The sequence below is a fragment of the Chlorocebus sabaeus genome, chromosome 10 (assembly GCF_047675955.1).
Source record: "Chlorocebus sabaeus isolate Y175 chromosome 10, mChlSab1.0.hap1, whole genome shotgun sequence".
Taxonomy (NCBI): Eukaryota; Metazoa; Chordata; class Mammalia; order Primates; family Cercopithecidae; genus Chlorocebus; species Chlorocebus sabaeus.
This window is the reverse complement of record NC_132913.1, coordinates 105,336,063-105,358,903: the sequence shown is the minus strand read 5'-3', so window position 1 is coordinate 105,358,903 and position 22,841 is coordinate 105,336,063. Positions and strand designations below refer to the sequence as shown.

The window sequence follows — 22,841 nt, the reverse complement described above, 5'->3', positions numbered from 1 at the left end:
CAGGGAGGCAGAGGGATTCACCCATTCATTTTGTTATCCATTCAACAAGGAATATGGCCAGGCACAGTGGCTCACACCTGTAATGCCAGCACTTTGGGAGGTCAAGGCAGGTGGATCACTTGAGGTCAGAAGTTCGAGACCAGCCTGGCCAACATGGTGAAACTCTGTCTCTACTAAAATACAAAAATTAGCTGAGTGTGATGGGGCGGGTGCCTGTAATCCCAGCTACTCAGGAGACTGAGGCAGGAGAATCTGGGAGGCAGAGGTTGCAGTGAGCCGAGATGGCACCACTGCACTCCAACCTGGGTGACAGAGGGAGACTCTGTCTAAAAAAGAAAAAAAAATAAATATTGGACAGCCAATGTGCCAGGCTCTGTTCTAGGCGCTGAGAATGCAGCAGAGGGCAAAGCCAGGTCACTGCCTTCATGGGCATTAAACACGCAAACAAATACATTAGTAATAGCAGATGCTAATTATCATGAAAGAGTAAAGGGACTCGAGAAGGGCAGTGGAGAGGCAGGTATATGGTCAGAAGAGGCCTCTTGATGAGGCGACACTGGAGCAGAGACCTGAGTGACCAGGATGGGAAGGGCTGAGCCATATCAGGCCTGAGGGATGAGCCCTGCACACTGAGAGAAGAGGAAGGACGGGAATGTGAGGGGCTGGCGTGTTTGAAGCTGAGCAAGTGAGGCAAGAGGAAGAGGAGCGTAAGCTAGGAGGTGGCAGAGCCATGGGGCCTCATGGCCTCACTGAGGACTTTGGAGTTTGCTCTAAGAGTGATGGGAAGTCACTGGAGCTTCGTGATCTTTTCATTTCAAAGTGATTTCTCTGAGCGCTCTGTGAGGACGGGTAGAATCTTCTGTGGAGGGCCTGCCAGGAGGCTGTAGTGTTAGGACTTTGAGCAACCCAAGCCAGTCTCATCTTTGCTTAATGATGAGCAAAGATGAGGCCACACCCCTACTGTACTCCTGTACCCCTATTGTGTGCCACTTGTGCCAAGCTCTTTATGGATGTTCCCTCGCTTCATCTCCCTTTATGGATGTTCCCTCACTTCATCTCCATAGTCACCTTTGAGGAAGGGGCAATTATCACACTCATTTGATGGGTGAGGAGAATGACGTTCGGAGAGATTCACGAACTTGTACCAGGACATGGGGCTCATAAGTGTAGACCTGAGCTGGGCTCCCAGGCTGCTGAGCTTTAAAGCCTGGGTTGAGTGCTACCCCACACAGTTGGAGAGATGCTGAAGCACTCTTTTCCAGAAAGCTTCTCAGCGCAGGATGGCAGGGGGAAGAGGCTTGTCTTCCCTCCAGGACAAGGGCTGGTCAGAGGGCTCTGCAGGTCTGAGGGAGCAGGGGTGGGGAAAACAAGGGGCTCTTGGATGCAGGAGTTGCCTCTTTTGACCACCTGTCTCTCCTTGCAGTGCGGACCAGGCTCTGGACCGGTTTGCAATGAAGCGGTTCTATGAGGATAAGATTGTGCCCATTGGCCAGCCATCCCAAAGAAGGTGGGTCTCTGGGGCTCTCAGCCCCATGCATGTATGTGTGCACTCACTGTTTGTGGGGACAAGACTTGTGTACTCACAGGGATGGGAGAGCTGTGCCTAGGTGGGGGTGTATCAGGCACATGTTTTCAGGTGCCAGCCTGCAGTGGTATGAGCTCAGGAGAGCCCGGGAGCCAGCCTGTGGTGTGTGCCCGCAGGTTGGCACAGCACTTGACTCTGAGGCCTGTGCTAGAGAGCAGGGCAACCTTCATGGGCAAGCAGGAGTCTGGGGATAAAAAGGCTCTGGCATAGGAAGGCGTGTGCTGTTCTGGGCCCTGGAGGCAGGATTGCTTCACTGCTTGGATGAGTCTACAGGAGACTGTGTCACTGCCCCCTGCTGTGGGAGGTCAGAGACTCATGATAAGGGTCACCTTCTGTTGGGAGAGTTTAGACAGTTTTACTGAGAGCTTTCAACCGCATGGTCTCATTGGAGTCTCACAATAGCCCAGGCAGGAAACAGGGCAGGGATGGATTTATTCATTCAGCAAACTTTAAATCATCTAGTATGGCTCCAAGCACTGAGATATCTAGGTGAATAGGAAAAAGTCCTTTCCCTTGGTGAACTGATACCCAATGAGAGAGATGGACATGAAACGAATAACCGTACAAACAAGACAATGTCAGACAGCAACGAGGCTAGGAAGGAAAGAGGGCACTGCAGACACGAGAACTGATAGGAGGGGAATGGGGTTCTTTTAAGGGGGATGGTCGGGGAATACCTCTTAAAGGGGGTGAATTTGAGCCTAAACTGGAATCATGGTGAGCTGTCATGTGACGACCTAGGCATCCCATTTTGCAGATTAGAAGCTGAGCCGAGGGAGGGGGCATGGCCAGGGTCTATAGCGAGTAGTTGCAGAACTGGAAAGTACATGAAAGCCTAGTAATGCCTGGGCCAGGGCAGTGCCCCCCGGTTGTGTGACCCACTGTCCTGAGGGATCCTGCTCCGTGGGTGACGTGTTGCTCAATGACATCTCATCCACAGGAAGGCACAGGCAGCATCAGGGGCAGGTGGTCTTTGGGGGAGGCTGCAGCCACGGTGGTGGGAAACCCAAGCCCAAGCTGGAGACCTGGACGGTGGGACACAGGCCCAGTTCCATTTGCTGCTGGGAGTTGTGGGCCTGCCACTTGCTGTGATGTCAGCACTGTTCTGCACACTGGTGACATGGTGCGGAATCTGCCAGGCAAGGGCATATGGAGCTCAGCTTCTAGTGGATGATACACATATAAGGAAACAATTCAGATAGTCATGAGAGCTGCAAAGAAAAAGCAAACTATGATGGCTAGAGAGTCATGGGGCTGGCAAGAGGGCTGATTCACATGGAAGGGCCTTCCGAGAAGGTGACGTGTAACATGAGATCTGGGTGGGGAGAAGGAAGCCTCCAAGTGAATGTGCCCAGGGTAAAGGATCCAGACAGAGGAATAGCACTGACTAGAAGGGCCTGGAGGCCAAAGCATCCCATTTGCCTTTTTAGTCCCTGCGCACACTGACTGGGCCAACAAGGGCCTAGAGCTGTGAGTCCTGGAGCTCTTTAGCCTCACCATGCTGAGGGCCTTGCTTGGCTGGCTAGAACTTTGCTGTTCCAGCTGGGGGCTATTCCCACCAATGTAATTGGAAGCCCAAGAAGTGAGTGAGTCCTCAGGCAACCCAGCACCTTATAGTGGGCACAAAACAGTTGATAGCCAGCCTCAGAGTCAGCAACCAGAAATGGGATGTCTTTATGTGCGGAAAATTCTGGCTAGGCCCCCAGACACAGCAGCTGTGGATCAATGAGAGTCTTCTCAGGGAAGAAGAACGATTGGTCAAATACTGCCTTCTCAGTCTCTGGCTTGCCATGTGTGTCTGCTGACCGGAATCACAGTTTGACCTTTGACCTTGAAGGATAAGGATACTAAGAGAGAAGCATGCTGTTCCAATGGCACAGTGTGACTTGGAGAGAATGGGCAGAGAATCACATCTCTGAGTCTGAGCAGTGAAGGTCTGAAGACCAGGGATCAGTGTCACCTCTCAGGAATAGGATTATTTAGGGATTCCCTGGTGTATTAGTCCATTTTCATGCTGCTGATAAAGACATATCCAAGACTGGGCAAATTACAAAAGAAAGGTTTAATGAACTCACAGTTCTACGTGGCTGGGGAGGTCTCACAATCATGGCGGAAGGTGAAAGGCAAATCTCACATGGTGGCAGACAAGAGAAGAGAGAGAGCCAAGGGAAAGGGGTTTCCCCTTATAAAACCATCAGATCTTGTGAGAATTATTCACTACCCTGAGAACAGTATGGGGGAAACCACTTCCATGATTCAATTATCTCTCACTGGGTCCCTCCCACAACACGAGGGAACTATGGGAACTACAACAAGATGATATTTGGGTGAGGATGTGGCCAAACTGTATCACCTGGTGTTCAAAATGCGCTTGCACAGCGTGCCGTTGGGGCGTGTCTGCCTGGCTCCTATCTGACACTGCCTCTGTTTGTGGGTGGGTCACCTCTCTGAGCCCAGATGTGAAAGTGCAACTGTGGGTTTACTATGCATTTGTTGCCACCCTCCTGCCTTCTTGTCAGTGTCACTTGCAGGGAATGGAGCAGATGGAGGAGAGGAAGGCAGGGAAAGAGAGAGGGAGGGGCTTTGCCTGTAGCTCTCTCATTCATTGTCACCCGCCCCCGGACTCATTGTCCCCCGAACACAGACACATCCTGTTGGCGTGATCCAGAGATCTGATAGGAACTGCTATTCCAGGTTTCCGGCTTGAGTAATGGGGCAGGGGTCTGAATAGGAGCGGGTGCTGCCCATCAGATTATCTTACTTGAGTAGTCCGAGGAGGCCCCACCCAAGCCCAGGGACAGAGGCGCACAGGCCTGGAGGTGGGCCAAGGAGCCAAGAGACAGCAGGGGATCTTATCATGGTCATGTGGGCTCTAGTTCCACCCTCCTCAGAGACCTACTATTGGCTCCTGCAGAGCCTTGGAATACATTCTGATTGGTCTAACTGACTCAGCTTGGCATTCCCTGGCCAATAAGAAAAGGGAAAATGCTGACTAATCGACGCAGAAGGACTGATCTCTAGTTTATTGGGCAGATGCGTTGGGGTCCAGACTTCTTTCCTGCTCTCCCCATCCACTCCCAGCTTTGTGTTTTCTTGCTGTGTGTCTCTGGAGTCCAGTGACCCCTCCTGGACCTTATTTATCCTCTCTGTCTAGAAGGAGAAGGTATGGGTTAGTCCTTCCATTCTTCCAACAGATCTTTGTTAAAGAATTGGGGGATGTTGGCCAGGCGTGGTGGCTCATGCCTGTAATCCCAGCACTTTGGGAGGCCGAGGCGGGCTGATCACCTGAGGTTGGGAGTTCGAGAGCAGCCTGACCAACATGGAGAAACCCCATGTCTACTAAAAATACAAAATTAGCCAGGCATGTTGGCGCATGCTGGTAATCCCAGCTACTCAGGAGGCTGAGGCAGGAGAATTGCTTGAACCCGGGAGGCAGAGGTGGTGGTGAGCCAAGATTACACCATTGCACTCCAGCCTGGGCAACAAGAGTGAAAGTCCATCTCAAAAAAAAAAAAATATATATATATATATTGGGGGATGTTGACCCTAGAGTTAGTAATACTTATTAGAAGCTAGTTACTCGAATACCAAGTAAACTCAAGGATACAGAGAGAGGGACTTCATGCACTTTAGTGTGATGTAGAGAAAGTGAAGAACTATATCTATTAAAGTCTTGCTCACTATTTGCTAGACTGTCCCTTGTGGCTACTGGGTCTGTGGGCAGAACTGGGGCTGTGAGTATGAGCACAAGCTTGATTTGAGCTTTGTGTGGGGGTGGGAGGGTGTCAGAGCTGTTTGGTGGTTGGGCCTGCCTTGTGCAGCTGAACGTTGCCTGTCAGGGATGTGGGATGGAAATTTTGGTACAGCAGGAGATTCTTGGGCTGGGAGTGAAGCAGGAAAGAGATATTCATGTTGACCACCAGAGGGCGGTGGCGAACTCCAAGTGGGATGCTTGGCTTGACCCAGCTCTAGGTCTGGTATACCTGCTCACTCTTCCTACCTGGGGCTTCCAGTAGCGGGCAGGAATGTCTGGGAGGGAGGCCTGGTTGGGGAGGGGGACCATGTTGGTTGGGGAGAGGGTAGAGTAGGTAAGTGATCTAGGGCAATGTTCTTAGAAAAGACAGAACAGTGATTACTGCACCAGTGCAGACCTCTCTCCCTGAAGCTGCTTCTTCCACCACTGCAGGTATGTGCATTACTTCAGTGGCCTGCTCTCCGGCTCCATCAAAATGAACAACAAGCCCTTGTTTCTGCACCACGTGATCATGCACGGCATCCCCAACTTTGAGTCTAAAGGAGGTACCCGCCTTGAGCCCTCCAGCCTCCCCCTTGCCAACTCCTCCCTTTCATCTTCCATCTTCTCCTGTAAGAGGCAACCTTGGGTAGTAACAGACAACACGAGAGCTACAGGGTCAGAAGACTTCCATTGGACTCTCAAGTGCATTGTTTCCTGAACTTTTCTAAGCCCCAATCTATTCATTTCCAAAATGGGTTTGATATTTGCAGTGCCTGCTGGCCAGTGATGTTGGATGGGCAATGTTTTTATAAATTTAGTTTGCTTTACAAGTGAAAAGTTGGCATTTCTTCCCCTTTCTGCTTCCTCTTTTTCTCTTTCCTCTTTTCCTCCTTCCCCTTCCTACCTCAACTTCCCCCGTTCCTTCTTTCCTTTCTCTCTTTCTCCCTTCACTGTCTCCTCTGCCCCTCCCGCCTGCCAGTTTCTGTTGTCTTGGCTAACACCCACCCCACTTTTACAGGATGTCGGCCATTTCTCCGCATCTACCAGGCCATGCAACCTGTGTACACGTCTGGCATCTAGTAAGTATTACATGGGCATGAGAGGCCAGGGATGCCCAAGGCCCAGGGCTAAGGACCAGGTCAGAAGGGTGGGGAGAGGAGAGAGTGTTCTCAAGAGGGCTGAAAGGACAGAGTCAGAGAGGTTTCCCACTAACCCTGTGGCACAGGGGCAGCAGGGAGAAAACGCCCCTCCCTCATCTCCCCTCCAGCAGCCTTCTCTGTTTCTGTCCACCTCTCTCCCTCAGCAACATCCCAGGAGACAGCCAGACTAGCGTCTGCATCACCATCGAGCCAGGACTGCTCTTGAAGGGAGACATCTTGGTGAGTGCTGTTCCTCTGTCTCAAGCCCCATCCTTGTTTATTTTCTCTCTCTTCTTTTCTTACTCCCTTCCTGCCTCTCGGGACAAGACAGCTACTCCTCCTGGGCTGCCAGGCTTGGAACCATAGGCTCTCAGGGCTCTTGGAAGACCTTCCAGTCTCACACAGTCCGTGTCTCTCACCCTGGGCTTAGCTGTTGTTCTGGAGCATCTCCAGGGAAATACCACTCAGTGTGAGCTGTTACCTGCTGGCTTCCTATTAGTGACAAGGACTCTGTGAATTCTAGCTTTAGTCCTTCCTGCTTCCATTTAAATCCATCTTACTTTTTGCACTCTGACTTGTATGCAGAAACTTCTTGGGAGGACATTTTTTTCCCCAGAGGCCAAGGCTGATCTCCAATTCTTTGCTGTTCTAGAAGTTTCCCCACAGAACTCTGAGATCCTGTTTTGTGTTGATGAGCTCTCCCTCATCGGGTTTGGGGTGAGCCTTGGGGGCTCAGTCAGTGGAGCTGATAAGGAGGCTCCCTGGGACCTGACCACCCAGCCTCAGGCCCCTGACTGGTTCTGCCCATCTTCCCACCCAGCTGAAGTGCTACCACAAGAAGTTCCGAAGCCCAGCCCGAGACGTCATCTTCCGTGTGCAGTTCCACACCTGTGCCATCCATGACCTGGGGGTTGTCTTTGGGAAGGAGGACCTTGATGATGCTTTCAAAGGTGCGCTCCTTGAGTGGAGCTGGGGGTGGGCACCCCTGTGGCAGGGAGAGAAGCTCAGTTTGAGAGGATATGGTGGGTATGGGGGCCATCTTTTCTGGGCCACGTGGTCTGTCTAGTCTCAGGGTGACGATGGGAGAGAGTTGAGAGAGACTTGGGAGAGAGTTGAGATCGGGATGGTCTGGGGATTCCAGTTGTTAGTAGAAGTGGAGGAAAATTCCTCCCAGTCCTTGGGCTGTTTTATATCTTGCAGCCTTCTATTACTTTCCCTGTCTCTCCTTCATCTTGTTCTCCTAGTTTGTCACATGTGTCCTATTGATAATCATTTCTTTTCAACATTCATTGGGCATCTGCTTTGTGCTAGGATCTGTACCAAGTGCTGGGGATTCAAAGTGAAACCTGACATGGTCTCTGCCTTGGTGGAGTTCAAAAATCTTGTTGAGTTGGCAGGCAGACCAGCAGGGGATAATTACCCTGTAGGGCAGAAGAGCAATAGTGGAGAGGTGTGGCCGCCGCAAGGGGGAACCATTTTCTGAGAGAAGAAGAGGTGGTTCGGAAAGGTTTGGTGTTTGCTTTTGCTTCTTTCTTTTATTCATTGGAAGTTTTATCTATATCACATTCATGCCTGGGACATATAAATGCACATTTATTTGCCCATCTCTCTCTCCATCCACCAATTCATCCTTACACACATCCATCCATCTATCCATCCATCCATACATCCGTCCTTCCATCTGTCTGTCCATCCATCCATCCATCCACCCACCCATCCATCTACCCACCCACCCATTCATCCATCCATTAATCCATCGCTTCATTCATCTATCCATCCATCTACATATTCATTCATCTGTCCATGTATCCATCTGCCCATCCATCCATCCACCCATCCATCCATCCATCCTCCAAGCATCACTTATGTGTCTATATGTGTCGGGCATGTGCTAGACCCTATAGATATGAACAGAAAGAAGTCAGGCACTACCCTCAGGGAGTTCACAGTTTCCTCAGTGAGAGACACACACACATGATACTACGAAGTGATGCCTGCAGTGATGGAGACATGCACAGGCATGATAGGTGTCCCATAGAGCAGATGCCATCCTTGCTGTAACTTATTTTCCTACAAGCAGTGGGCAGTGATCTGTGTCCAGACTGGGCTCAGGCAGAGAAAGACTGGAACTGGGGCTTGGAGGAGGGTCCAGATCTCCTTAGTGTAGCCTGGCTCATGTAGAAGGGTGTTTCTTTAATGAGCTCTCCTTGCACTGGAGCCAGAAGATGCCATCATAATTACAGTATAGAATGTAAATGATGGCAGTCTTAACAAGGAAAAATAAAGGAATAGCTGATAGAATAAATAAGGCTTTGGGCAGAAGTTGAGAGAAAGGAGGGTCACAGATTTCCTTCTCTTACGTAGTGGGAGTCAGGAAATACCATTGAAAATTGACAGATCAATAAATAGAGGCATGGCCAGGCACGGTAGCTCATGCCTGTAATCCCAGCACTTTGGGAGGCCAAGGCGGGAGCATTGCTTGAGGCCAGGAGTTTAAGACTAGCCTGGTAAATATAGTGAGACCTCTGTCTTTACAAATAAAAACAACAACAAAAAACTAGCCGGGCATGGTGGTGTGTGCCTGTCATCACAGCTATTCTAGGGGCTGAGGCAGGAGTATTACTTGAGCCCAAGAGTGCAAGGCTGCGGTGAGCTATGATTGCACCGCTGCACTTTGGCCTGGGCAACAGAGTGAGACCTGGTCTCTAAAAAGAGAACAAGAAATAGAGGCTTAACTATTTTATTTAAAGTTTCAAAGACAATCAATAGAATAAATGAAAACAATAATCAGATTTAAGAAGAGAGGAAGTGGGGATAGTAGTGAAAGTGAACCAAATTATTCATATTCATAGTGGTCAATCCACAGAAGTTATTTAACATTCATGTCTGACTGGGTATGGTGGTTCACACCTGTAGACCCAGCACTGTGGGATGCTGAGGCCAGTGGATTGCTTGAGCCCAGGAGTTTGAGACCAGCCTCAGCAACACAGCAAAACTCTGTCTCTACAAAAAATACAAAAATGAGCCGGGCGTGGTGGCTTGCACCTGTAGTTCCAGTTACTCTGGAGGCAGAGACAGGAGGACCACTTTGGCTTGGGAGAGTGAGGCTGCAGTGAGCTGTGATCGCACCACTGTACTCCATTTAGGGTTACAGAGCAAGATTCTGTCTCAAAAATATAAATATGCATTCCAACCTGGGCGACAGAATGAGACTCCATCTCAAAATAAAATAAAATAAAATAAAATAAAATAAAATAGGTATCTGGAAATAGTGGCATAAAAATAATGGCTATTATTTAGAGTCTTAGAGGTAAATTGCTAGTAGAAAAGAAATAGAAATACAATCAGTTACCTCATTACCTCAGGCAAGTAGGACAGGGGCTAGAGTGGCAGGAGATTTAATTTCATTGTATAGATATAATTTCATGTATATATATATAAATATACGTTGATTATTATATTATTAACCATGTACATATATGGTATTTTAATTTTTTCTAGAAGAAAACTTTTTATGGAGTCCTTTTTGGGACTTTTTGCCTATTTTTGTTTTTCCTTCTCTTTTTCCAGACGATCGATTTCCAGAGTATGGCAAAGTGGAGTTTGTATTTTCTTATGGGCCAGAGAAAATTCAAGGTATAACCCAAGTTAGAATTCATTCTCTCACTCCTTCCTTTTATCCTGACCCTATCCCCACCACCCTTCCACCCCGGTCTGTTCCACAATGACAAAGTTATCTTTGAGACGCAGGCCATCAGTAGAGGATCTGGGTTTCAGAGTGGACCCCTAGCTAAACATGAATCAGGGACTTAATCTCTGGATAATAAAAATAAAAAAGCAGACAGAGAGGCACTGGGTTGGATAAACTGTTCTGGTCACATTAGGTCATCAGCCTGTTATATTCAGAGAGTGAGGGCCACCGTAGATGGAGGGAGTGGCTGGCGGGCAGGGGACACTCAAAGGTGCTGGATAGACGATGCGTATTTATGAGAACTGAGGTGATTCAACCTGAAGGCCAGTTTAATAATAACCTTGAAGCCTCTAGACTGGTTATAAGTGGAGACCAGTTGTTCACCATCTTATTTGAGAATGGAATGAAAGGGGATGAAGTTAGATTATGTGCAGAGGGACTCTGGATAGACTAAAGAAAGGACTGCCAAGCCAGGAAGGTAACTCGCCCTAACAGACTTGACTAGCAGCTATGCTGTCTTTGAGCTGGGTTTTTAAACATTTATTTATTTATTTATTTTTATTTTACCTGAAGTTCTGGGATACATGTGCTGAATGTGCAGGTGTGTTACTTAGGCATCTATGTGCCATGGTGGTTTGCTGCACCTGTCAACCCATCATCTACTTTTAAGCTCTGCATGCATTAGGTATTTGTCCTAATGCTAAGCTGGGTTTTCTGTGGGTGGCTAGGAGATTCTGCCGTGCTCGCTAGGTTTCTGTCTGGAGTGGAGAGCATTTTAAGAGGGGGCGGGGCCATGCCCGGGATGACCTTTGGAGGCTTTATGTCCTTTCAATGTCAGGGCTGTGATTTCCTTGCTGTCCCTGACCCCATGCAGCTCTTAACCAGCCTGCCTCCCAACCCCAGGGTCTGACTCCAGGGGCAGACTTCCTAGTCTCTTGGCACTGCCTCAGAAGCCCCAGGGACACAGAAGAGAAAGAGGCAGACACCCAGCCAGGGGTCCTCCCTGCTTTCTTCCAGGGGGTCATCATTCTTCAGCGCCTGTCCTGGTTTACCCCTATGACCCAGCATGAGCCTTTTCAAGAATGTAAGAAACTGGACTCCCAGTTCTCAGTCCAGCTTAAACCACTGGTCCCGCCCGCCATGCTCAAGAAAACGAGAAGTCCCTCAGGGAGCATCTTTTGGGGAGCTTGTGGGCTTTCTCTGTTTTTCCAGCTGCTGATCCTTTTCCCTCTCTGCACTGTCTCCCTGACTGCCCCTGCCTTTCCCATCCCACTTAGGCATGGAGCACCTGGAGAACGGGCCGAGCGTGTCTGTGGACTATAACACCTCCGACCCCCTCATCCGCTGGGACTCCTACGACAACTTCAGTGGGCATCGAGATGACGGCATGGAGGGTAGGTGGGACCCAGTGGCTCCCAGCCCCTATCCAAACTGCACAGCCTCTGCTCACATGACCTTGCTTCTCTTGGCCTGCTGTCAAGAGATCTGGGTTCGAGAGGAGGCAGAGGGGAAGTCTGAGGTGCCTCTGAGAGTTCACAGTTCACTGGGGGAAGATAAGGCACATCGATGAATATATTAAATAAAAATCAGGACAGAGCCAAGGAAGGCAGCAAAATGGCCACAAGGGGGTTATCGTGAAAGTGTATTGCTGCAGCCAAGTAAGTTCCATGGACAGTGAGTTCCCTGGGATTGGCAGGGAGGGATTTTGAGAGCTGGAGTGATCTGGGAAGACTCCTTGGAGGACGCGGCCTTGAGTGGAGCTTGAGATACTCCCCGTTGTGCTGCAGAAACAGCATTTGTCATGTGTGTATTAAACCCACTGCTGGGTTTCTTCAGGCTCGCTGCCTGAGTTCTCTGGGGTCAGAGTACTAGGAACAGAGACACAGGATCTAGGGCCTGCAAGCTTTCGTCAACAGCCAACAAAAACGTTTGAGAGCTGGGAACAAACTGATAGGCTCTGAAATTTGAAAAGAAGCAACAGCATTGAAATTAATACATGTTTAATTTAGCTACGAACCCAACATTATGTCAAATCGTCCACTGCAACTCAGGTCATCTCTTGAGAGTTCTATTTATGTATGTGGTTTATCTGCATATGTGTAAGGAGACGTGGGGCGGGCTCTGAAAGTGAGCATGCCCGGAGCCCAGGAACTCTGTCTGGGGTTTGGCCACGAGCTTCTTTTCTTGAGTTGGTCGTAGGGCCGCAGAATGTTGGAGCTGGGAGGACCTTCGGGATGGTCCAGCCCATTCCCGATCTGTGTTCAGTTGGGGTGACTGAGACCTCTCCCAGAGGCAGACCCTCCTGATTTGCCCCCATGACTCAGGATGGCCCTTTCAAGGATGCCAGCACCCAGCGTCCGGCTTCTCCCAGCCGAAGCCAGTCCTGGGTGGGGCTGTGCCATCCTGGGGCCCCTGGGGCCCATGGCAGAGTTGAGTTAGAGACAGGCAGGCCTGGGGGCCTCCTCCTGCCCTCCTTCCTCTACACAACGCTGTCTTCTGTCTCCCTCCCCAAGGTTTTGTATTTGATGACTCCTCTCTGAAAATCTTTGGGCCTTTTCTCGAATAAAGATTTCTCCTCTGACCTTGGGGGGCACAAGAATGTGCAGAAAGTTTCAGAGAGAGGTGGGGATGAGGGAGAGTGGTTGGACTAGAATTTGTGGACTTGCTGAGAGCACATTTTTTCTGTGCAGTGTCGAAAAGTGGATGGCCTGTCCTCACACCTGCCTCAGTTCCCAACCCCTTTCTGGGGTGCTTTTCCTCCCCCAGGGGCCCAGCACCCTTGGATTGGCCAAGACACCCCACCAGGCCCCTCCGACCCCCCAGGCTGCTCCCGAAAAGCACTCCTCCATCCCCTGGCGCTAAGTGGCCAAGCAGAAAGCAGAGACTGGAGCGAATTTGTTCTGAGGTCTCAGTGGCTGCCAGCCTAATTGGTCGTTGTGCTGGGGATGTTTGCATTTTTAACAAGAACACTTGGCAATTGGAAAGAATTTTTACTGTCTCTCCATCTCTCCTTGGTGCACAGTCAATGCGATGATAAATGTAGAAACATTTAGTAAACTATAAAGTGCCAGGCAAATAAAAGGTAAAATAATTAAGGGCAAGGAGGAGATGTGGGAAAGTCGGGGCTTAGGATGTAGTTGGCTGTTGGGGAAGGAAGAAGAGCAGACGGTCAGAGTGGGAGGCAGCCCAGGGACAGCAGAGCCGAGAGCGGTTCCCCCTCTCGGCAGAGGGCCAGCTTCTCAGCCTCCAGACAGGGCCCCTCTGTCCTTGCAGGACGAGCTGACCTTTAGCTGGCCAAAAGATCCCGCTGGTTCCATCCCTCTGTCTGAGGGAATGGATTAGAAGGGAAAAAAGGAAGGGCTGGGGGGCAGAAGAGGCAGCCAGGACCTTCCCTCACCAGCCCTCTGTCTCCTCTACCTGCCTGTAGCAGCCTTCATGAGAGGCAGTTTAGCATGTGGTTAAGAATGCAGCCTTTGCAACCAAACTACCTGGCTTCAAATCCTTTGACAAGATACTGTCCCTTGGGGCCTTGGTTTGCCCTGCTGTAAAATGGGGAGTCAGTCAACAGATCATTTTGAGCCCCTTGTGGGCAGCATGACCTGAGGAGGAGCTGCAGGTTGTGTGTCCTTGGGGGTCCCTGACACATTTGTGTCAACTGTGGCCAGCGTGTCAGGTGCCTGCAAGACATGGCTAAGGGAAAAGGCCTGGATTTATCACGCACCAGCCATGACACCAAGAACTTGGTAGTTGTCATTTCATTTGATGCTCCCAGCCATTCTGTGACTCTTATTATGTTCGAATGGGGAAACTGAAGCACAGAGGGGTTAAGTAACCTGACCCAGCTTGCCAAGCCAGTCAAGAGCAGATCTGGGTTTCAAGCCACCGCACTGCCCACCATGCCGTCCTGGGTTGGCTGACGTCCCTAGGGGCCAGCTCTGGGCATCTGGTTTTGTGGCAGTACCTGGGTCCCACTGAGCCTAGTACCTCTCTGGCTGCTACCTCTCACCCACGGACAGAGAAGTTCACCCAATCCTGACTGTGAGAAAGAGGGAGGGTTAGGCGAGGGGGGTGCGCTGGAGCGTGGCACCCCGGAGGCCGTTGGGCTCGCCCTGAGGCAGGTGTTCAGCAAGACTTCAGTGCAGGCAACAGCTGAGCCCCTGCTCCACCCACAGAAAAGAGTGTGCGCCGCTGACTCAGGAATGCTTCTGATGAGTGGCTGGCCTCTCGAAATAGGTAGAGGGAAGGGTGTCCGAGGTGACCTGGGGCCATTTCTGAAAGTGGCCCCCTGCCTACCTCTTCTATTTCAGGCCCACTGCGGGAGGGTGATAGTAGGGGCCAGACCATTCCCTCTGGAGCCCACCAGGAGACTCAGATGGCGGGGGCAGGGAGCACCCAGCCAGGTAGTCAGCAGCAGATGTCATCTCTGGCCTGCATCCTCTAGTGTGGCCTGTGTCCCCACCTTGCCCTCTCCTGGCAGTGAGGCATGGCCAGCACCGGGCTCAGAGCTCCTGGTCCCCTAGGAGGCCCTCCTGCTGCCGCTAACTTAACCATCATCTCAGGAACTGCTCTGCGTTTAACCCTTTCCTCACTGCCTGCAGTCCCCCAGACCAACTCCAAGTTCAAGTTTATAGCTAGCAGTACTGTGACACTTAGAGCCTTCTCCCAAATTCTGTTGAATTTCTGTTCTCGCAGGCTGACTTCTCAGGCTCAGGTGGCCAGGCTAGTCATAAAACCCAAGAGGGAGGGGGCTTTCCAATAGGGCAGGAAACCCCCATGTATGGACCCTCCTTGGCATTAGCTCAGCTCAGCCTGTGCCAACCCCATTTCCTGGATGAAGACCCTGGAAGTAGGCCGAGGTTAGCAATCTTGTCCAGAGTCATGAGACAAGAGGTGGAGTTGATATTGGAATCCAAATCCCTTTCTACCTCCCTTGGAGCTCAGCTTACCAGCACCCCAGAACCCACACCCCTAATCCATTCAGGTGGCTCCTTCAGGATCATTGTCTCACTTCGCAAGCCCTAATGATGACAGGGACTCACTACCACACAGGGAAGCCCGTTTCATGGTGGGATGGGTCCAGCTGTGTCTCTGTGTAGCAAGCTGAGGCTGTGGTGGAGACTTTGGGCTCACCTGCTCCTGGGCCAGGAGCAGGGGGGCGTGATGAGGGTGAAGAATCAAATGGAAGCTCAATAATAAGGACCCTCTGACTGGACAAAGTTGTCTGTTGTGGGACAGTGGCCAGGAGCGGGGTGTCTGCCATCTTGGGTACCCTTTATTTCCAGAGCAGTGCCTTCTGCTGCTTCTCATACCTAAAGTATTATTAGTCTGCTCAGGCAGCACAGCAAAGCACCACAGACCCGAGGGGCTTGTGCAACAGAAATGAATTTTCTCACAGTTCTGGAGGCTACAGGTCTGAGATCCAGGTTTCAGCAGGGTTGGTTTCTCCTGAGACCTCTCTCCCTGGCTTGAAGATGCTGTCTTCTTCCTGTATCTTCACATCATCTTCCCTCTGCATGTATCCTTATCCTCATCTCTTCCTATAAAGACACCAGATGTATTGGAGTAGGGCTCACACTAATGATCTCTTTTCACCTTAATTGCCTCTTTAAAGGCTGTGTCTCCAAATACAGTGGCATTCTGAGCTGCTGGGGGTTAGGATTGCAACACAGGAATCTGAGTGGGGCAACAGTTCAGCTCTTCACACCTGAGAAGGAGTTTTCTGGGTCACATGTATTTGGATGCCCCAGGCCTTTGATCCTGAGTGGGGAGGAAGGGAGGTCAAGGATGGGTGGTGGGGAGAGGTCTGGTCCCCTCCTTGCAGGAGCCTCTGCCCCTCTCCAGTTAGGTCTGGAGCCTGCCAGCTCAGTACTCTGGCTAACACCAGTTTTGCAGCCTCCAGAAGCCCCATTAGCAACTTGGCCTGAGATCTGACGCCCCGTGCCCAGATTCCAGGTCCCCATGGGTAGGGGTGGCGCTGTGTTTTTGCCTCTGCTGTATAGAGCAGGCTCCAAATTCCTCCATAGTGTTCCAGGGCAAGCCTTCTCGGAAGCAAGCCCTGAACCAAGGGATGTGGGCTGTCCTCTGCCTCTGAGAAGCCTGCAGGCTGACCAGGCCTGGGTTCCTCCCTGCCTTCTCATCCATCTCCACCTTTCCGTGACTTCCTTGGACATTGGTTGTTTAGAGTTTCTCTTGACTCAACAGAGGATAGGAACAGGGGTTGGGCAAGTGAGGGGTGCTCTCAGAAAGTAGATTTCTCAGGGACAAAGGACAGGGTGACGCAGGGGAATGACAAGCCTCCCAGCCTGGCTGACAAGGGTGAGGGGCTGGTGTCCACCCCACTTCTGGGTTTCTCCTGGTTGGCAACCATCAGTACTTCCTTTGTTTCCATGGATAATCCCACCAGAACCGGGAGCTGGTGACAGGGGCCCTTGGTTTTGTGCCCAAGCTTCTCAGCCCTCAGAGGAGATCTTCCAGTTCTGCAGGGTGCCAGTCCACTCCCCAGGTGCTTTTGTCTGGGTTGGGGAGGAGCCTCTGCCTGGAGCCAGGAATCCCTATTCTGTGATGACTTCTTATGAGCTGGGCTTATCCAAGGACTCTGGGATACTTTTTTTTTTTTTTTTTTTGAAAGAGGAAAGAGGGAGGGAAAGAGATACAGCAAACAGGCAGATACCAAGAAGAAGAAAGAAAGAAATAGATGAGAGACATGGAGAGATAGACAGGCATGGATAGACATGGGCCTGGGAGGCAGAAGATTTGGGTTCTGGGTGTCTCTGGTAACTCCTTTTCCATAGGTCCTTTTTACTTCTTATGAAATGTGAGGGCTGGAGTAGATAGTATTTCTTTCCATTTCTTTGAGCTCAAGCATTGTGTCTTTTCATGACGTGTGAAGACCTAAGAGGGTCCTGCCAGGCTTCCCTCTGAGCTCAACCCATGGGCTCAGAGCAGGAAGGAGCATGGCTTAGTGGTTCTATCAGTCAGGAGAGGCTCAATTACGCCACAATGACAAATGGTCCCACCTTCTCAGGGGCCTAACTCAACAAAAGCGTATTTCTTGCTCATTCTATGTGTCCACTGGGGGTCAGCAAGGTCTCTGTTCATCACAGATACTCTAGGCTGAGGGTGGCTTCATCTTGTAGGTGCTTCCTTCGCTACTGCGGCTGTGGGAAGAGGACACCATGACTTGCACACTGCTCCTGCCTAAAACTCACATGCTTTCCTTCTGCTCATGTTTCATTGGCCAAAACAAGCCACACACCCATGCCTAGCTTCAAAGGGGGCAAGGAAGTTGTGCATAGAAGATGAGAAGCTGGAAATTAGGTTGAACAGACCAATCTCTACTCTAGGGATTAAGGCCATGGGACCTAGAATCAGAAGATCTGGTTCTATGCTCTATTGTTTATAGGTATGTTTCTTGGCCAAGTAACTTTGCCTTTCTGAGATCTAAATGTCTTAATTGTAACATGGGTTTGATAACAGTACTTTTGCTATAGCATTGTCTGATATACAATGAGGTAATATACATAAAATGTGAAAAGCAGAGTGGTGCATGCCATGCTGGCAGTGATTTGTGTCTGTTTTTATTATTATTGAAGTGCTGGAGGAGAGAAGATACAGATGTGATTTTAGCCCTCTCCTCTTTAGAAAAAAGCCCACATTCACCATGTCCCTCTGCTCTCTGGGAACCACCTATAGCTGGCTCTGTTCTGGGAGCCCCACTCTTGGGAGTCAGGAAACATGCCTCTGACATCAACTTGCTATGTGACCTTGGAAAAATTACTTCCCTTCTCTGGTTCTCAGTTTCATTATCAGCGAATTGAGGATAATGGATTTCAAAAAGGGCTTCCAGCTCCAAAACCCTAACAGTGTTGAGGACGCTGATGCTGACGATGACCATGAGATGAGAGCACTGTGTACTTTCTGGGTGCCAGGCAACACTGACTGTATGTTCTCTTGGTTAATCCTCCCCAAACACCTATAGGTGGGTGCTGTTTTGTACTTATTGGGCTGAACAAGCGGAACTTGTAGGATGTGATTAAAATGCTACTTGTTTTATATACTTCTGCCCTTTAAGTCTACCCTGTTTCCCCTTCCCCTAGATAACATTAGGGCAAGTTCCATCCCTTTTCTAGCCACTCTCAGGTAATACAAGGTCCTTCAGTTGGTAACAAATAAATATGCCCGGTGCTGGTGAACTTGCTCCTCCCCCTTGTCAGCTCCTATCTGGCTGCCAGCTCTGTGTGTGTGTGTGTGTGTGTGTGTGTGTGTGTGTGTGTGTGTGTTGGTTGGGGGGCGGGGGTGGTGATGGTGGTGGGGAGGCTCAGTAAGTTTTCTTTCTGTTTTCCTGACATACGTATTTAGGGTTAGGAAGAGAAGAAAGGGGGAACATTCCAGAACATTCTTTCTTGCCTGGTGAGATTGCACAGGCATGCTCTGTGTGGAGACAGAGACACAAATGATATCTCTTGGGTTCTTTGCCAGTGGAAGATTCTGGAGGCATTGAATGCCCTCTGGCTTCTCTCCTGAGGCACTTCTGTAGGTATTTGGGAGACCCCGTCCAACTGCCCAAAAGTCTTTCATTCCCTGTTCCCTTTGGGTGGCGAACGTGGTTCTGTTCAGATGCTCAGGACCCCCTTCCTCAGCCCAGTCATACCTCGCTCCCTCCAGCCTCATCCTGCTGAAATCTCTCACTCCTGCAGGTGGCCCTCATGGACAACATTTCAGGTAGCCCAGGAGCTGGCTCTCTCTCACCTTGGTCCAAAGTAAACCGTCAGCACTCCTGGCCCCCGCAAAGACCTGGGTTGAGGTGGCCAGTGTGCCCCCGCCCCTGTTCCCACAGCACAGTTAGGCCCCTGTCTTTCACATCCTCCATGCACCCTCAGGTGCCTGCTGAGCCTCTGAGCAGACTCACTGAGATGAGGGATACGCCCATAGCAAGGTGGGACTTGCTGCCAAACACCATGCTCTCCACAATTCCTCTTACAATCTTCTACTTCCTGATCTTTTTACACCTTTGATACGTATGTTGTGCGTGGTGTGTATGGCGGTATAGTTTGGAACCACAAAACTGTTTTCAGCCATCACTCTCTTTAAAAACTTAATAGCTGTGTAGATATAGTTTAATACCACAACTTCACCTGTTTAAAGTATACAATTCAATGGGTTTTAGTATATTTAGGCTTGTACAACCATCACCATAATCTCATTTTAGAACAGTTTTATCACCCCTACCCAAAGGAACCTTATAACCAGCAGCAGCCACTCCCATTTCTGTCCCCAACTCACAACCCTAATCTGCTTTGTGTCTCTGTAGATTTGTCTATTCTGTACATTTTACGTGAATGGAGTGATACAACATGTGGTCTTTTGTGTCTTGTCTCTTTTACTTGACCCAGTGCTTTCAAGGTGCATTCATGTTGTAATATGTATCAGTACTTTATTCATTTTTGTTGCTGAATAATATTCTGTTGTAGACCATACCACATTTTGTTTATCCATACATCACCATCAATTGATGAACATTTGCATTGTTTCAACTTTTTGGCTTGCATGAAGAATGCTGCTGTCAACTTGTATGTGCAAGTTTTTGTGTGGACCTAGGTTGTCATTGCTCTTGGGTAGATAGCCAGGAGCAGAATTGCTGGACCACGTGTGTCATCATTTGAGGAATGGCCAGACTGTTTCCCAAAGTGGCTACACCATTTGGCGTTCCTACCAGCAATGTATGAGACTTTCTCCTCAACCTCACCAACACTTACTTTCTGTCTTTGGGATTCTAGCCATCCTAGTGGGTGTGAAAGGGTTTGCATTGTGGTTTCGATTTGTATTTTCCTAAGAATTAATGATGTTGAACATCTTTTCATGTGTTAATTGGCCATTATGGTCTTCTTTAGAAAAATGCCCATCCACATCCTCTGTTTGCTTTTTAAATTTTTGTTTTGTCTTTTCATTATTGAGTTGTAAGCATTCATTTTATATTCTAGCAACAAGTCCCTTATCAGGTATATAATTTGCAGATATGTTCTGCCATTCTGTGAGTGGTCTTTTCACTTCTTGATGTTAGTCATCTCTTCTGCAAGGCCTGCATGGTTGTCTCCTGCCTTAGTTTTGAAATGTATCATTCATTGTCCTCAGGCCTCTTTTACAACTGAGACCCAAGTACTTTCACGTTAACATCTGGTCACAAATAGTGTTCCCATTTGATAGATGAGGAAACTGAGGCAAGTAACAGTGATGTTAAGGACCTTGTCCAAGGAAGTCTTCTGGAAAAATGGTGAAGGCAGGTTTCCAACATGGTGGGTCTGCAACCAGTCAGGGATCTGTACTGCTACCTGTCATTTTATGATCTTCATCCGTAGCCCAAAATGCTTTAGGCTGTGTGGCCTGATCTCTTTCCAGCTTTAGAAGAGGTGCCTGGATTAGCCTGGAAAGGCTGCCCCATTACACAGAGAGGGAGGCCGAGTTTCAGATCCCTGGATGGCAGAACAGCAAAAAAGCCCATGAGTTCTATCTTCCAGCCAGTCCCGGGCCTATGTAGCCCTGTGTCCCTTCTTCTCCTAGGGCCCAGGCCAGATGGGAGAGCGGTGAGAAGGTGTCCTCCAGGTTCAAGAGTGAGACACTTCAGCAGTGGGGAGCACAGTCCCAGTGCTCCCTCTGGGTGGGGCTGCGGAAGGGAACTCGTGTGCACCACACAATTTGCCCTTGATGTATTTTCTCAGGGTCTGACATTCTTGCCGTCTGAACTTTTGAGTAAGACGTGGGAGAAACCAGCAAGAGAGGGGAGTACAGGATTGCAGGTGGTCCCAGATAACTCAGGGAAATAGTCCAAGGTTTCTGGGGAGTGATACATGTGCCCCTTGTATCTGAGCAGAGGACTTCAGGGGTGAGTTTCTATATGTGGGTGCTGAGAGCCTGGGATTCGGCCCTGAACTGATTTTTGTTGGGAAATGGTCACCTGGCCTCCAGAGGGGATAGCCCCTTCTGGCCTGTGACTTCAAGGTGGTGGGGGCAGTAGCAGGGGAGAGAGGAATTCAAAGATGCTACTGAAAGCTTCTGTCCTTGATCTATCACATCATACAGGACAAAGGGCTGAGATACTAGCAGGAGAGTTTTGGGTTAGCCCCCTGGTAGAACTTCGCAACTGTGAGAAGGTGAATCAGCTGTGGCAGGGAGATTGGCCCTCTTCTCCTCTTGGCCCCCTTGGGTACAGATGTTGAGGGACAAGAGGTGTGGATCTTAGTGTGTGCTGGTCTGCACAGAGGCCAAGACAGAGGCCTGGATGAGACAGCTCCTTGAGGAGGATTCTTGGTTCTTTTGCCTCCTCCAAGAGGAGAATCCTCTCCTGACTCACTGGCACAATCAGAGTCTTGAGAATTCAAATACAAGGCAAGCCTGACCTTGCGGGTAAAAATATGACACCACTGACCCGGTATCTGCCAGCCACCTGCTTGCACTGTTCCCTGTCGAGCAGCGCTGGGTTTGTCTCAATGCCCTTGGACCCTTAGCTGGCCCTGCTCTGTGAGGCAGCTGGCATGCTTGGGCAGCAGCCTCTGCCCGTGGAACACATGGTAAACCAATACCCTCCCGAGTGAATGTGCCTTTGGTGCTCTGTAATCTCTGCCATCGGGTGCAGGCTGGAAGGCCGGAGCCACGCTCAGAGCTAGCCGGAGCTCTGGGCACAGTCTGCTCCCTTGTGCTCACATATCCAGATCGAGGCAGGGGTCGGGGGAGTGTGTACTCTTTCTCCCTCAGTCTCCCTCCCTCTTTCCTCTCCTGCCAGACCTGTAGACAAGTGCAAGTCATCCGGACCTGTCAAGACCCCAAGATACTGACTCTAATTATATCCAATAAAATAAATTTAAGCTTCTATCAATCAAATACTTTTTCTTACCCACCTAAAGCTGCTTTGCACCCATCATTTCCTCCCTCTCTTCTTCCTTTCCTTCCTTTCTTTCTCCAGATACTTAACTGATCCTCTGCTAGGTGGTGGCCACTGTGCAAGTCCTGGGGATACAGAAAGCTGTGCCCTGGGGTTGTCTGGAGATGGGGTGGGGGTGTCAGCCCGGTGCTGTGTCCACTCTGACCCACAGCCTGTGGGTAAGGGGCTCGGGCAAGTCCCCTGTTTTCTGGGGATGATTGTGATCAGAGGGGCTGGCTTTGCAGAGGGTCTGCATTTGAAGGACCCCTGGGAGGATAGACGGCATTGAAGGCAGAATTGTTTTTCAGATTAAGAAGTGGCATAAAAACGTTGCTCAAAGTCTGGAAAGTGAAAGGAAAGAGAAACAATCAAATCTGACTGGCTTCCTCACACAATTGCTCTGGTTACTGCGGTGGGGTGGTGGGATCTTACCAGGATGCTGGAGGTGGTGGAGGTGAGCTGAGGGCCAGGACACCCTTGCAGGAGGCCAGGGAGGCGAGAACAGTTGCAGTGTGGGGCCAAGGGAGGGGCTGGTGTTCCCTGGGGCCCCTGCTGCTCCCAGGAGCTGAGCTGAGCTGTCCCGGAAGCTCTCATCAGAGTCCTGGGGCTCCATTCCCCCGTCTGCTATTGAAGGGGTGCAGGGGCCTCTTTTCTCCTTTGTTTCGTTTTCAGTTTTTCAAAGCAACCTTTACAAAATAAAGAACACCAGACCTGCAGTAGATGTGTCCACAAAACCTGCATTTCTTGCCCTGGTGAACTTGGCTGGCTGAGGGCTG

General features: G+C 50.0%; 1 protein-coding gene across 6 annotated transcripts in view; it reads left to right on the top strand.

Annotated features, from left to right (window-relative positions):
• TNS1 (tensin 1) overlaps positions 1-22,841 on the top strand; it is a 205,141-nt gene that overhangs the window by 111,479 nt on the left and 70,821 nt on the right. For all 6 annotated transcript variants that reach the window (XM_073020067.1, XM_073020066.1, XM_073020063.1 and 3 more), the window contains 7 exons: positions 1,424-1,507; positions 5,772-5,884; positions 6,340-6,400; positions 6,625-6,700; positions 7,281-7,410; positions 10,031-10,096; positions 11,429-11,545. In XM_073020067.1, coding sequence (XP_072876168.1) covers positions 1,424-1,507; positions 5,772-5,884; positions 6,340-6,400; positions 6,625-6,700; positions 7,281-7,410; positions 10,031-10,096; positions 11,429-11,545 — 647 coding nt within the window. The remainder of the gene's footprint in view (positions 1-1,423; positions 1,508-5,771; positions 5,885-6,339; positions 6,401-6,624; positions 6,701-7,280; positions 7,411-10,030; positions 10,097-11,428; positions 11,546-22,841) is intronic.